A 14,481-nucleotide genomic window follows, 5' to 3' on the forward strand; every position below is an offset into this window, starting at 1 on the left:
GTTCTGTGACACACTTCGTGTCCTACAGCGGCGTCTGACCTTGGTCACCGAGATCCGCCACCTTTCTGGGGTGTCACGAGCAGGATTGAGCCCGCTGCCTCACCGCTACAACCGGCTGGTTACTCTAACACCCGATTAAATGAGGCATGCCTGCATTTCAATCATTATTGTACATTCATTGATATTGATAAGGCCGCCCATCTGAGCCTCGCCAAATAATTCGAGGCGCAAGAGAAAAAGACCTCTGATATGGTGACGTCATGCAGAAATTAAGTCCAGAAATATCATTTCAGCTGTAATATCTTAGAATAAGGCAAGTCCTCAGCCTCAGGCTGTAAAATCTGTGACACAGACGAAAGAAAATTGAGCCCTTTCCCGCAATATCCGTGTTAACAGAGTTCGGAATATTCAGTCTCTGAATAACACGGACAAATGATGTACCTGATAGTGTTTAATCTGTTATTGAAACTATATTTCGATTGACAGTATTACATTACAACATAATTATTGACATTACCTTAACATTGTTATTGCAAAAAGTAACTCGACAGCCGTTTTATTTGCTCTGCTCTTGCTCTGCATGATCAATTATCATCTTATTTGTCACATACATGATAAATCATTAAGCTATTGAATTAATAAAGTTGCAGAGCCTGATCCTTGAAAACCTTCTGGCACCGAAAGCACTTTTTTTCCCCCCCAAAAAAATCTCCCAGAACTCTTTCCTGCAGTCATGTAATTTCACTGTGTAATTGATGACACCAAGGCTTTAGAAAAGGGTGGTGTGACCTTGCTGATCCCAGAGGGACACTGCCTGGCTGACCTGTGCTGAAGGGTCTGGCTTACACTGGGCACAGTGCCCGCGTGGGCAGCGGTGGTCATTCCCATCACGTCAGGCAGGGTGGTGAAGAGGGCTCATCTCTGAGCAGGGATGGGCCAGACCCTGCTCTTCCAAGAGCTGTGTAGTACCGAGGGTCAAGCCCTTTCTCAGAGGATCACGGGGACAATGGTCACTGTGTGATGTCCGGGGGCGGCCTGGCGGTGGACTGCTGGTTGTTCTCCAATATGGGGATTATACCCTGGAAGGGGGGCCCTGACGTGCTCTGTTGGGAGAGTGTGAGACTCTCAGGGTAGTGGGGTTCATGTCCCATGTCGGGCGCCAGGATCTCTAGTAACCCATACTGGGCAGCAGCAGTATGGGGGGGTCGGTGCTGGCGGTGGAGAATCACTTTTCTGTGAAAAGGCAACAACACTAGTGCTATCTGGGCGAAAGCAAGACCTGGCGATCTGCTTCCGTATCTTGCCATGACAGCTCTATGGATAGTGACGGGGGACTGTCCACAGGGTCTCCATGAGTTGACACCGACTCGATGGCACACCCACCCGGGAAGGGACAGTGGCCCACACTGAATTGATGGGCATACCTTTGGCCGATGGTCTGGAGAGCCCTGGTTACAGTGGTTCATGCTGGGGGTTCTGCAGCCACAAGACACTCCTGCCCAGATGATCACACCTGGACCAGCAGTCCACCATTCCGCACCACGCGTGAGCACGCACCACGCTCGCAGATGCCCATCGGGGCGGTCAGCACGCAGCCTGGGCTCGCTGCTCGAGAGGACTGGGCCCCACTGCTGGCCAGTCCACCCGAGGAGCTGCTCAGCATGCCAGCGGCTCAAAGGCCTTGTTCCCTGGGTCAGCGGTGTGTGTATCGGCTCCCGTCTGTGCTTCTGTCTGAGTTTCCACCAGGCTTGTCTTTCAGCAGGTCACATCAGCTCAGCACCCACGTCCAGTCAGCTCTGTCAACGAACGAGCTCATTCAGCCTTCTTGTTGTGCAAGTCACTCAAGGGCCTCTTGCAGTCTTACAGTCACGCAGAGAATCCGTGATATAAATTGTGATAGAATTGTGGAGTGTGTTCATCACTGAATAAAAACCTTAGCTGGTGGTAGTTAAAATAATCAATAGGCACTTTTGTTTTCTGCAGGTATGCATGTGCCGATGCATCCACTCCTGTGTGAAGTATCGTGTCATTTATGTGGAATTATGTATTTCTATTAACTCCATGAGTAACAGCACCCCTGTTGTCTTGTGGCAATGAATATGTATTCTTTTCAATTGACTTCATCTTTGCAACATTGCCATTTACCCCGCGTTAAAGCTGCCCATGGTGTAGACTGAGCATGATATACATGTGATGCGGAGAATCCAGCCTTTCTCAGTGCCCGGGTTGTGTAATACAGAGCCCAAACCGACAGACCGTGAGCGCAAGACAGGACCTACCAGTCCTACCAGTTATCGAATGTAATACACATCACACGTCAACGGGCTCCGATTATTGCAGGAGTAAGATATAGTATCAGTAGCAAAGGCACATGTTAAAGTTGGCACATTTCCCTATGTCAAGTTCACAGTCAGCGAGCTGAATTCTGGGGCGGGGTTCGGGGGGGGGTGTTTATCGGGGTGGGTGTGCGTAGCGGGCACCGTATAAAGAGCCCCCGCTGTCTGTGCGCCGCAGGTTCTGTTCCAGTACAGGAGGAAAAGACCGAACAAACGCAGCGATGAGTCTCTCCGAAAAGGACAAGCAGCACGTCCAGGCCATCTGGGCCAAAGCCTCTGCTAAGCTGGACACGATCGGCCATGAGGCTCTGTCCAGGTAACTCAGTTCCGCTCTTTAATAACGTGCGCGCTCGCAATAACACGCGTAAAATCGCAATACTTTTAACGAAATATAAATGTGACCTCATTTTGTCATTAGTGCGATTAAAAATAAATACTATTCAGGATACCTTTATTGGAACTCTTTTAATTTTTAGACTTTATTCTCAAATGTATATAGAGCTATCGTTTTCGAGATCTAAACTCTGAATTGGATATGGAATAAATAAAGTCCGTACTCGAGGGATCAGTTTGACTGTTAATGCAATCTATACTGGTGTATAAGCTACATCAAAATACATATTTGCTAACGGATATGTTTATGTCTGTTACCTCCTTTCTTCCCCAGGATGCTCATCGTCTACCCCCAGACCAAGACCTACTTCGCCCACTGGAGTGACCTGAGCGCCGGGTCCCCTCAGGTGCGCAAGCACGGAAAGGTCATCATGACCGCCGTCGGCGATGCTGTCGGCCACCTCGGCGACCTCAAAGGCTTTCTGAGCTCCCTCAGCGAGCTGCACGCTTACAAGCTGCGTGTGGACCCTGCCAACTTCAAGGTAGGTGACCCCTCAGCGCCGGGTCCGTTTCTGTAGCTCGTAACGGAGCGGACACTCAAGAAGTGTGAGTCTGACGGCTTTGTCTGATTTCATATACTAGAACTTCTGTGTGTCTTGTGTCCAGATACTTCTGAAATTGTAAAGGTCAGCTGTGCAGGACGCGTTTTAACTGTACCTGCTGTGCGCCTGTCTTAAATGCTTTAGTGTCCAAAGTGTCCATGCTGTGCAGTCTGCGTAGAGAAGCCCGTGTGCCGCGTGTCTGAAATTTGTGTCTCAATATTTTGTCCAGATTCTGTCCCACAACATCCTGGTGGCTCTGGCCATGTACTTCCCAGTGGACTTCACCCCCGAGATTCACGTCTCCTTCGACAAGTTCCTGGCCGCTCTGTCTCTGGCTCTGGCGGAGAAGTACCGCTAAGGCGCAGACACGGAGGAGCATCGGGCAGAATTCTGCGGATCTGTCAAAAGTGCTTTGCCAAATATTGCCTAATGAACAAATACAATAATAAATATTGCATTTAATAACCTACAGTAAACCGTGTGTGTGGTTATTTGTCTCAAACCCAGTTTATGTCTGTATTTTATTTCATCAATAGTCCAGTTCAACCTAAGTTTTTTATTCACATGGAACGTCGAGAATGTTAATTGTAATGTGTAAGTGACACCATTAACAGGAAGCCCTGTTGTGTCTCACCTGCATGAACATAAGCTCGCGTAGAAAACGCTTGGTAGGCAACGGCAGGAAACACAGGCTCCAAAGCACTGAATATGTTTTGAAACGCAAAACAAACCCCGCAACGATAATCACCAAAAACCTATACACTCACGTCTCTCCAAAAGAACCCCCATGTGGATTCCGAATTGATCGCAGCACAGAAGACTACCCCTGCGGAGGAAGTGTAATTTTTAATTCACTGCAATCGGATGATTCTTTACAACATAAATTATTCTAACATCGGCGCAGGAGAGACTTATTATGCAACGCCTGTGGTCCTGTTGAAATAGTATAATATAGAGATCATCCATCCGGCGCACGACACAGCTGCCTGAGGAGCAGGTGCTAAGTGCTCTGCTGTTCCTAGAAAGCGGGTATGCGAATTTATTCCACGTCTGATCGCAAGCGGATCGGGTTATAACGATGATAACACCCGCGTTATGAACCGCGAGTCGCCAAAGTGCATTGCAGACACGACGACCAACTAAACGGCCGCAAAAGAATGGCGGAGCTGCAGATTTTGAACACGACTCGTGAAAAATACGGTGTTCTCGTAATTCTAAATAGAAAGTTAGGTCTTCAACAGCCTCGGAAAAACGGGAGATTGTGCGTTTACGCGTGTTTTCACTTTTCTTCAAGGAAAATGAAACAGCCCCTACCTAGCGTGTGGTGGAAGCCCCTAAGGGACAACTGAAGTCATACTCGACAGAAAAGAGAACTGAAAGACTAGATAAGGCTTTCAACAGCTTTGAGGTGTCGAACGCAAAACTAGACTTCGTTTCGAGTTTATAAGACAACGCTGATTGGGAAGATATGGGTACCTTTACAATCATATTTCCAATAAGCATCCGTGTTGTGATCTAATATACATGTTCAACATTGTCAGATGACAATAACAAGCAGACTCGTTCTATCAGTACGTCTAGAATTCTTGCAGGCGGCAGTTTTTTTCAATTCTCAGTTCAATTCAAGGTGCGTTATTGGCATGGTCGATGAGTACAATCAGTGTTGCCAAAGCAAAACACATACAATTAACATAAAACAAAAAACAACAACATCTACAGACATTTACAATAAAGACACAACCATTAAATATTTACATATAGATCTATGGAGCATTATTGGGAGACAGACTCACTGTTCCTCAGGCTGGGACGGGAGATCACACACTGGGTTCCCTCCTCCCTCTCTCAGTAGGATTGGAAGGTGTTGTGATTCTGGCAGATGTGGGAATTCTGGGATTAGATTTGTAAATTTAGGGAAGAATGTTTCTCTAATCACAGAATATTTGTCCCAGTGCAGTAGGAAGTGCACCTCTGTCTCAATTTCTCCCTGCTGGTAGTGGGAGCACAGCCTGTCCTCTCTGGGCAGCCAGGTCTGTCTGTATCCAATGTCTGTGTCCAGACTGTGGTCACTGAGCCTGTCCTCTCTGGGTGAGGAAACCTCCCAGATGAGCTGATGGTGACCGAGATATGTGTAGCTGGATGTGTTCTTCAATGCGTTGTTGTTGAGTGTGAATTTGTACCCGTTTCCCTGAGGTCTGGCTTTCTTCTAGAAAACCATGACTGGTCTTGTACAGATTGACTGTCAGCGCCCAGGTCTGACAGCGCTGCTCCAGCAGTGCCAGGTTCTGCCGCAGCCCCTGTTCTGTGGGCGACAGCAGGACCAGGTCATCTGCATAGAGCAGGAACTTGATTTCTGTGTCGTGTAGTGTGAGACCAGGAGTTGCAGACTGTTCCAATATTCCTGCTAAGTCGTTGATATAGATATTGAACAGTGTTGGGCCCAGGCTGCAGCCCTGTCTCACCTCACGACCTTGGGTGAAAAATGTGGTCCTTTTGTTTTCAATTTTCACTGCATATTTGTTCTCTGCATACATTGATTTAATTATGTTGTACACTTTACCCCCTATGCCACTTTGGAGTAGTTTATTAAGCAACTCTTCATGCCAAATCGAGTCAAATGCTTTTTTGAAATCGACAAAGCAGAATTTTTTTTCTCTCTATCTCGTACAAAAGAACACGTCAGAGTGTCCCCCCAGCCCCCACCCCCCCCAACTGCTGGGTTATCAAATTAAAAACACAACTAATTCATAGCGATTAAGGGGTGGAACCCGTCTGAAATTGAAGATAAAGACCGTGCTGTTCCAGTAACTTCTGTCCAACGGCATGTGAAAAACAACAATAAAATATATACAATTTCTACATTTTCTACAATTTCTAATTTCAACATTTTATTAACCTAACCGCGAAATCACTACGTATTCGTCAGTGAGTTGTTTGGAATTAATCTTTTTTAACAATTTAACTGAGAAAACGTAACTCGATGATAGCACGCGAAGAAATGTATATCTACTTTTTGTTATTTTGTGTTTAAATACATTTATATTATATAAAAGTATTTTGTGATCGTGCAAATGACTGTCCTCCGGTAAAATCAACACGCGGTGTTCACTGAATACTTGCGTTTGAGAATAAAAACTAAAAAGCGCATCTGCGCATGTTATAAAACCCGGTATGTATCCGTTGCACCTGAAATCGTCAACATTTAACTTTTTATTAACAAAAGTGAATCCAAAGCTGCTTCTACCGATTCATGTTGTGCCTGCATCGAATAAGTCATCATATTCACCCTCAATAATGAGAATTATTATATATACCAGCGAGTTTTTGCGTGGTTTCGCAATAATGGGAATTATTATATATATAACACGGAGAGTTTACACGGATTCGCAATAATGAGAATTATTCTATATAACAGGGAGTGTTTCATCCATATTGTATTGAAGCGAATTTGTTTCTAAGATATAGCCAGAATCCTCACAGGTATCAACAAATTCAATTCAACGACTTTCTTCGGAGTGGGCTGTACAACGTGAAGCAGGGGAAATCCATTTAAAAACAAGAACAGGAGACACGTCTTTACACAAAGAGTTGTGGGGATCGGGAACAAGCCTCCCCGCCGTTTTATGGCGGGTACAGACTGGGTCAGAATCTCGATTGAAACACGTACCTGACGGCCTGCTTTCGTTTGCAACCTTTTTATGTGACGAAAATGGTAACTTATTTTGCCGTGTGGAGTTCATTGTTATATGTAAAACTCGAAACATACGCGCTTCACTTTCTTTAAGGTAAAGGGCATGCTGTTTCGCCTAACTTTTTTTTTTTGTGCGACTGAGCTTCTGAAACTAGAATTATAACTTCTAAAGCAAATTGTTCCAGCGGGGGGCTAGCAGAGCCCCGGAGGCACGCTTGCGGTCAGTAAGAAACGGGCATAAACCATTTAGTTTTTTATGATCACAGATAAAAGCTCATGTGGGAAGAAGAAAAAAAAATAGCAGTGCCCAATGAATTAAATAGACTGAATTTGGAATGGTGAAAATGTTGTCTTGCGAATTTGAACTCGTGATTTTGTTTTGTGAACAATATTTGAAGCGTGGTTCCAGCTTCACGCGCGGCGAAGTCAGAATATCGCGTGGTAAATATTAACTCTACTCCGAAAGTTTTTTTTTTTTTTCCGCGGCTGAAACCGTTTTGGCAGACGATCTGGGTCTGCAGGCGCTTGGGACGAAGCCACCAATAGCAGCTCGCCTCTCGTCTTGGGCGGAGACGTCCCGCTTGGATATAAAGAGGGTTTCAGAGCTCCAAGAGCACAGGATTGTTACCTGAAGCATCCGGAAGAACCACCTCGCCTTCACAATGGGTCACTGGACAGACGCCGAGCGCCACGCCATCGAGAAGCTCTGGGGCCAAATTCACGTCGACGAAATCGGGCCTCAGGCTCTGGCCAGGTAACATACCGGACACCGCAGGCTACACACCCAGAGAGAACAGTACCAGCCTTTTTTTTTTCTTAAATATGCAAAAACCTCTCCAGAATTTGATTAAACAGCGTCTGGATCAGTGCATTTTCTGTAACCCATTTTTAACGGTAATGATCATTTGAAGGTTATTTTATTGTAGGCTTATTTTCCATTTCTGCTTTCCCCTAGGCTTCTGATCGTGTACCCCTGGACTCAGCGCTACTTCGGCGCCTTTGGGAACCTCACCAATGCCGCCGCCATCCTCGGTAACGCCAAGGTGGCGCATCACGGCAAAGTCGTGCTGGGTGCGCTGGACAAGGCGGTGCACGACCTGGAGCACATCGTTGAGAACTACGCCAGCCTGAGCGAGCTGCACTCCACCAAACTGCATGTGGACCCCGACAACTTCAGGGTGAGTCGGGACGGCTGGCGCCTCTCCCGGGACTTGTGTATTAACTAACAAATATTTTCGTCTCCATTAACTTCTCTCCTGTCGGTTTCTCTCGCAGCTGCTGGGCGACTGCATCACCATTGTCCTGGCTGCCAAGCTCGGCACCGGCTTCACTGTCGAGGTCAACGCCGCCTTCCAGAAGTTCCTGGACGTGGTCATCGCCGCCCTGCGCAAGCAGTACCACTAGAGCCACAGACGATACCGCGAGGGTCCAGACTCTCGCCGGAACCACAGCCGCGAAACCGAGCCGTCTCCCTGTGGGTCTCCTGTGTGAGAAGAAATAACTGCTTGTATGATAAAATGAAGATCTAATAAATCTATGAGCATTATACTGAAACGTTTTGGTGGTTATTTCTTTGTGATTCTAAATAAGGAAAAGTCTATAAAAAAATACTTGGGGAACATCGTTGTACAGTAACATTAGCAGAAACACTCTGCAGCAGCAGGCCGGGGTAAATCAAAACCAGCTCGATTATTTCAAGAGGGAAACTCTTCCAGCTGAAGGGCCACTTCATTTTCCGGGTCTCGCTCGTCACCCTTCCAACTCAACCTGGCACTCAACCAGCTGCTCCGTATGTTCAGTCGGTAATGGTTTTAGCAAGAATATTTATGGATTATGATGGAAAAAATAATAAAACGTTTAAGTGCCAAAAATGGTGCATATTCGGGTGCATAATCTTCGCAAACTCCCAATGCGTTTTCGAGACTGGCACACACTTCATATTTGATATGGTGTAACGTGTGTTGTAATTACACTAAAGTGGATCCAATACACATTCTCGAGATTCTCGCTGTGGCCTCTTACACGAGTGATCACCGTCCCTAGGCTCTACAACTAGCCTGTAACACCACACTAAAGCCTTGCAGGATGAGGAAACAACGCTGCGCGCTGAATTCGATCTCCTCGCCACAAAGCAATCGCCTGTGGCCGAGCAGAGCCCGCAGGAACCCGAGCTGAGCTCTGTTCAGAACAGGCAGCGCTCCTGCTAAGCGGCTCCGCACTGCTGTGAATCTTCCACCTGAGCTAGGGACGTCTTAATTTCACCGTCTTTTTCTGTCGTTCGCACCACCACAAAAACGACAACGGCTCTTTCCATGATCGCGCACTTGACAACGATCACCGCAACCCGGATCCAAACTGAGGACCTTTCAGCTAGAGGTGGTCGTTTCGAGAGAAGGTGCTCTAAGTCGCGAGCCGACTACCCTGAAACTAAACACAAAGCCATCTACGCGTTTATATTCCACGCACATGACCTGACTTTTGCAAAGACTTCAAAAGCTTCTTTTTTTGAAGCTATAGTTGATAAACTATTAAACAACACCCCCCCCGAATTGACAGTTCAATGTCAAAGTTTCAAAGTTTCGTAGGTGAAGGTAGCGGTGTGGTCGAGAAAGCAGACGTTCCCTATTAGTAATTCGCTTACTTATAATCTGACGCGCTCACCTAAGGAGGAAAACAGCTTTTATACTAATTTAAAAATGGCCTGTCACTCAGCTTTGCTTATGTATTAATTAAGCTGGAAAAAATCAAGTTGTGCTTTATACATGAGTGAATTTAACTTTAATTTGTGCGGTTAATTCCTAATTCACCATTTCGGTGAGACATACAGTAGCAATACGTTGCATGTCATATTTTATAGTACATATCAGAGAATTACACACATAGCGGGGACGAATATGTGCAGAGCTGATAATCACCCCTCCTCGAAAATTATCTGTGGTATGTCGAGAGCCCCGAAAATTGGAAAGATGTATTTTTGGAGAGAGCCCAAACTGTTGCTTACACGACCAGCGAGCTGAATTCGGGGGCGGGGTTCGGGGGGGTGTTTATCGGGGTGGGTGTGCGCAGTGGGCACCTTATAAAGAGCCCCCGCTGTCTGTGCGCCGCAGGTTCTGTTCCCTGAAGTCCAGTACAGGCGGAAAAGACCGAACAGACGCAGCGATGAGTCTCTCCGATAAGGACAAGAAGCACGTCCAGGCCATCTGGGCCAAAGCCTCTGCTAAGGTGGACACGATCGGCCATGAGGCTCTGTCCAGGTAACTCAGTTCCGCTCTTTAATAACGTGCGCGCTCGCAATAACACGCGTAAAATCGCAATACTTTTAAAGAAATATAAATGTGACCTCATTTTGTCATTAGTGCGATTAAAAATAAATACTATGCAGGATACCTTTATTGGAACTCTTTTAATTTTTAGACTTTATTCTCAAATGTATATAGAGCTATCGTTTTCGAGATCTAAACTCTGAATTGGATATGGAATAAATAAAGTCCGTACTCGAGGGATAACAGTTTGACTGTTAATGCAATCTATACTGGTGTATAAGCTACATCATATTTGCTAACTGATGTGTTTATGTGTGTTACCTCCTTTCTTCCCCAGGATGCTCATCGTCTACCCCCAGACCAAGACCTACTTCGCCCACTGGGCTGACCTGAGCCCCGGGTCCCCTCAGGTGCGCAAGCACGGAAAGGTCATCATGACCGCCGTCGGCGATGCTGTCGGCCACCTCGGCGACCTCAAAGGCTTTCTGAGCGCCCTCAGCGACCTGCACGCCCACAAGCTGCGTGTTGACCCTGCCAACTTCAAGGTAGGTGACCCCTCAGCGCCGGGTCCATTTCTGTAGCTCGGTACGGAGCGGACACTCAAGAAGTGTGAGTCTGACGGCTTTCTGATTTTATATACTAGAACTTCTGTGTGTCTTGTGTCCAGATACTTCTGAAATTGTAAAGGTCACCTGTGCAGGACGCGTTTTAACTGTACCTGCTGTGCGCCTGTCTTAAATGCTTTAGTGTCCAAAGTGTCCATGCTGTGCGGTCTGCGTAGAGAAGCCCGTGTGCCGCGTGTCTGAAATGTGTGTCTCAATGTTTTGTCCAGATTCTGTCCCACAACATCCTGGTGGCTCTGGCCATGTACTTCCCAGCGGACTTCACCCCCGAGATTCACGTCTCCTTCGACAAGTTCCTGGCCGCTCTGTCTCTGGCTCTGGCGGAGAAGTACCGCTAAGGCGCAGACACGGAGGAGCATCGGGCAGAATTCTGCGGATCTGTCAAACATCAACATCAACAAAGATGTTATCTAAACAATGACAAAATAAAACAGACAATAAAGATCCCAGAACCGTGTGATCCTTGTGCCCATTTTCACTCGATTCCAGGTTTACTGTACTGTGCAGGTACAGGTAGCCCAGGTGTTTTGTTACGGTGTAAAACCCTGCGCAAAATTGGTGTCTTGAGCAGATATAAAAACATAGATCATAATTGTAGTAAAGGCAGCACTAAACATATCAAGAGGTCAAATCATGTTGAGTTTAATATATAATTTTGCCAGAAATATTGTATATAAATACGAAATGAATTAATTACACACTACACGAATTTCATAAAACACTCTCTTTACGTATAGCTAGTACCAGAGGGGTTTGAAACGTTTGAACACCCTTAGGCACCGCGCTAACTCTTCTTAAGTGTAAAATCCTTTTGAAAAATAGGGCATGGCAGATAAGAAAGGGTGCGAGCTCAGATAACGCGTGCAGTGGGACTCTTGCGTTCTTCTGTGGTTTTAAGATAAATCCGATTTCTGACAGCTTTGTGCACAGGAAAGACTCACTGTCCAAACGGCGCTTTGCTCTGTTTACTGACTGCGCGGCAAAACTGTGTTGTGATCATTTTTTTTCTCGGCGTTGGTAAGCATCGTGTGACCAGAAAGCCGGACAAGAATGAAAACTGATTCTAAATATTTAAAACTAAACAATCGATTCAAATACCCCCCCCCCCCAAAAAAAAAAAAAACAAACAACAACAACAACAACAACGAAACACTTTCATACTCAACTGAAGAGAGCGATTCATTGGTGGACTAATTCTGAATGTTAGATGGTCAACATGGACGATCCCAATCAATAAGTCCCTCAATTGATTGCGTGCGAGTGTACGAAGCATTGCAGGTAACGTTACTCAGAAAGTTAAACCACTTTCATAGGCGCTAGTATAGTATAGATTAGTATGCTGTTGTAGTCAGAAATACTTAAAACTACCTTTGCTATAGAAGTGTACAGTTTAATATCCTGTATATTTTTAACGTTTTTTGTAAGATTAGTCCTGTCAACCCATTTGCTTGGGTTAATGTGTTTGAAAATATCAGGGGAACACAGTCCTGTTCCTGCAGTTCCTGGGTTTCACCCCGACTCAGCTTAATTGCCTAATTGAAGCCTTAATTGAACTAAGAAGTTGGTTGATGGAGATAGTTTTTCTTCTACTCAAACGTGTGGGATTTTCTTTTGCTTACAACATACAGTATTTAAAGAGCGACCTGCAGTATGTTTACGAACTGAAAACGGTCAAAAATCAGTCTTATTATTGAGCCAATGGAGGTTTCAACAGTGTAACTGAGATCTGGACTGGAACAGAAACCAGCAAGTATACGGGTCAGGACCAGAACTCCTGAAATAGTCAGAACATAGGGATCCACCCGAAAATCCCTTGTCAAGTGAAGAGCAGCGGAGAGCTGGAGCTTAACCCGACACACACAGTGCTGCAGGATGTCCCCTGGGTGGGACCCGGATTGGTGTGTGCGCACAAACACCAGGGGCACATTACACGCTCACAGAGAGAAAGCAGCAGGGCGGGCAGATTCTTCAAATGCAATCATGTAGAAATCGTTTCAGGCGTTGCTAGGCATTCTGGCTTTTAAGGAACAAGTAATATGCTGCTAATTTTTCTATGCTGAAAAGAGAAGAAAGGAAACACAACGTTTCGGCTGTGGAGCCTTCTTCGGGGTGTCGAAAAAAACGTTGTGTTTCCCTTCTTCTCTTTTCAGCACGGGATAGACCTTTACTTGTTCCTTTGCAGCCTATGCATGCTGACGCAGCTACCACCTGAACTGATCTGGCTTTTATTCCTGTCTTTACTCTCAGAGAGGCCGACAAGCCTATTCACACGTGCGCTTTGGCAAGGTTTTGGCGCGCTGCCGTCTTGCCAGTCTGGTGCCCGTCATCCAATCACAACTCGGCAATTCGGTGGGAGGAGCCTCTCTCTTTCCATAAAAGGTCCGCACCGCAGCCCGGCAGCATGGGAGTCTCTGAGGAAGGTGTAGAACCCTAAAGACCCAAAACGCCGCCAGCATGGTTCACTTCACAGATGCCGAAGCAAAAGCCATCAAGGCCGTCTGGGGGAAAGTTAACGTCGACACAGTCGGACCTCAGGCTCTGGCCAGGTAAACCGCCATGATGTCCTTTGCTACGTGCATGCAGTTAAAAGAGTGTTCGCTAAATACACGGCCTTGCGCGGAAATTAAGTAATTAAGGGAACGGACATAAACACTATACGCTTGGTAATTACTTATGCACGTGCAAGTGGTCTTGTACGTTTCCTTTTGCCTAACCGGGGTGTAATAAAGGTGTAAGTCTCTTTCCATATTTGAAAATGGCCGTCTTCATTTCCTATTGGTTTATTGATGTTTTCATCAGGCTGCTGATCGTGTACCCCTGGACTCAGCGCTACTTCGGCGCCTTTGGGAACCTCACCAATGCCGCCGCCATCCTCGGTAACGCCAAGGTGGCGCATCACGGCAAAGTCGTGCTGGGTGCGCTGGACAAGGCGGTGCAAGACCCGGAGCACATCACCGCGAACTACGCCAGCCTGAGCGAGCTGCACTCCACCAAACTGCATGTGGACCCCGACAACTTCAGGGTGAGTCGGGACGGCTGGCGCCTCTCCCGGGACTTGTGTATTAACAAGTATTTTCGGCTCCATTAACTTAACTTTTCTCCTGTCGGTTTCTCTCGCAGCTGCTGGGCGACTGCATCACCATTGTCCTGGCTGCTCAGTTCGGCACCAGCTTCACCGTCGAGCTCAACGCCGCCTTCCAGAAGTTCCTGGACGTGGTCATCGCCGCCCTGCGCAAGCAGTACCACTAGAGCCACAGACGATACCGCGAGGGTCCAGACTCTCGCCGGACCCGCACGACCGACTAACTTAAATCCGCTGTCACTTTGACAGGAAATAATAGCTTGTACTTGACAGAAAAAATAAAAATAAACCGCATTCTTCGAAAAACTTTCATGTTTCATGTTTTAACTCCGTATAAACAACAAATTATTCCAAGCAAATTCAATCATTCAACGCAAAAATCTAAGGATATTTAGTTGCTTAAATACTTGTATAACTTATAAAACATTTTGGCTCAGCATTACAACTGTGTAATCAAAGGGCTCCAACTGTTTTATCCTGTGAACTCAAATATTATATAAGAAAACGATTACTCTCGTTGTTCATTATTTCTAAATAAGGATGTTTTAAAT

At 46.2% G+C, this 14,481-nt stretch overlaps 4 protein-coding genes across 4 annotated transcripts; all 4 read left to right on the forward strand.

Moving 5' to 3' along the window:
• Window positions 1-2,497: 2,497 nt before the first annotated feature.
• Window positions 2,498-3,740, forward strand: LOC148818334 (hemoglobin subunit alpha-like). The gene is made up of 3 exons (XM_088936249.1): window positions 2,498-2,652; window positions 3,004-3,211; window positions 3,501-3,740. Exons 1-3 carry the CDS (start codon window positions 2,558-2,560, stop codon window positions 3,627-3,629), a joined length of 432 nt encoding a protein of 143 aa, XP_088792375.1. The 5' UTR covers window positions 2,498-2,557; the 3' UTR covers window positions 3,630-3,740.
• A 3,856-nt stretch (window positions 3,741-7,596) lies between these two features.
• Window positions 7,597-8,516, forward strand: LOC148818335 (hemoglobin cathodic subunit beta-like). Its single transcript, XM_088936250.1, has 3 exons — window positions 7,597-7,716; window positions 7,918-8,140; window positions 8,238-8,516. The coding sequence occupies exons 1-3, from the start codon at window positions 7,625-7,627 to the stop codon at window positions 8,364-8,366; spliced, it is 444 nt and encodes a 147-aa protein (XP_088792376.1). The 5' UTR covers window positions 7,597-7,624; the 3' UTR covers window positions 8,367-8,516.
• Window positions 8,517-9,966: 1,450 nt separating this feature from the next.
• LOC148818336 (hemoglobin subunit alpha-like) lies at window positions 9,967-11,297 on the forward strand. The gene is made up of 3 exons (XM_088936252.1): window positions 9,967-10,216; window positions 10,563-10,770; window positions 11,058-11,297. The coding sequence occupies exons 1-3, from the start codon at window positions 10,122-10,124 to the stop codon at window positions 11,184-11,186; spliced, it is 432 nt and encodes a 143-aa protein (XP_088792378.1). The 5' UTR covers window positions 9,967-10,121; the 3' UTR covers window positions 11,187-11,297.
• Window positions 11,298-13,232: 1,935 nt separating this feature from the next.
• LOC148818337 (hemoglobin subunit beta-like) lies at window positions 13,233-14,236 on the forward strand. The gene is made up of 3 exons (XM_088936253.1): window positions 13,233-13,394; window positions 13,648-13,870; window positions 13,969-14,236. Exons 1-3 carry the CDS (start codon window positions 13,303-13,305, stop codon window positions 14,095-14,097), a joined length of 444 nt encoding a protein of 147 aa, XP_088792379.1. The 5' UTR covers window positions 13,233-13,302; the 3' UTR covers window positions 14,098-14,236.
• Window positions 14,237-14,481: the final 245 nt, after the last annotated feature.

Source organism: Atractosteus spatula, chromosome 18, assembly GCF_055471065.1.
Source record: "Atractosteus spatula isolate fAtrSpa1 chromosome 18, fAtrSpa1.hap1, whole genome shotgun sequence".
Classification (NCBI taxonomy): Eukaryota; Metazoa; Chordata; class Actinopteri; order Semionotiformes; family Lepisosteidae; genus Atractosteus; species Atractosteus spatula.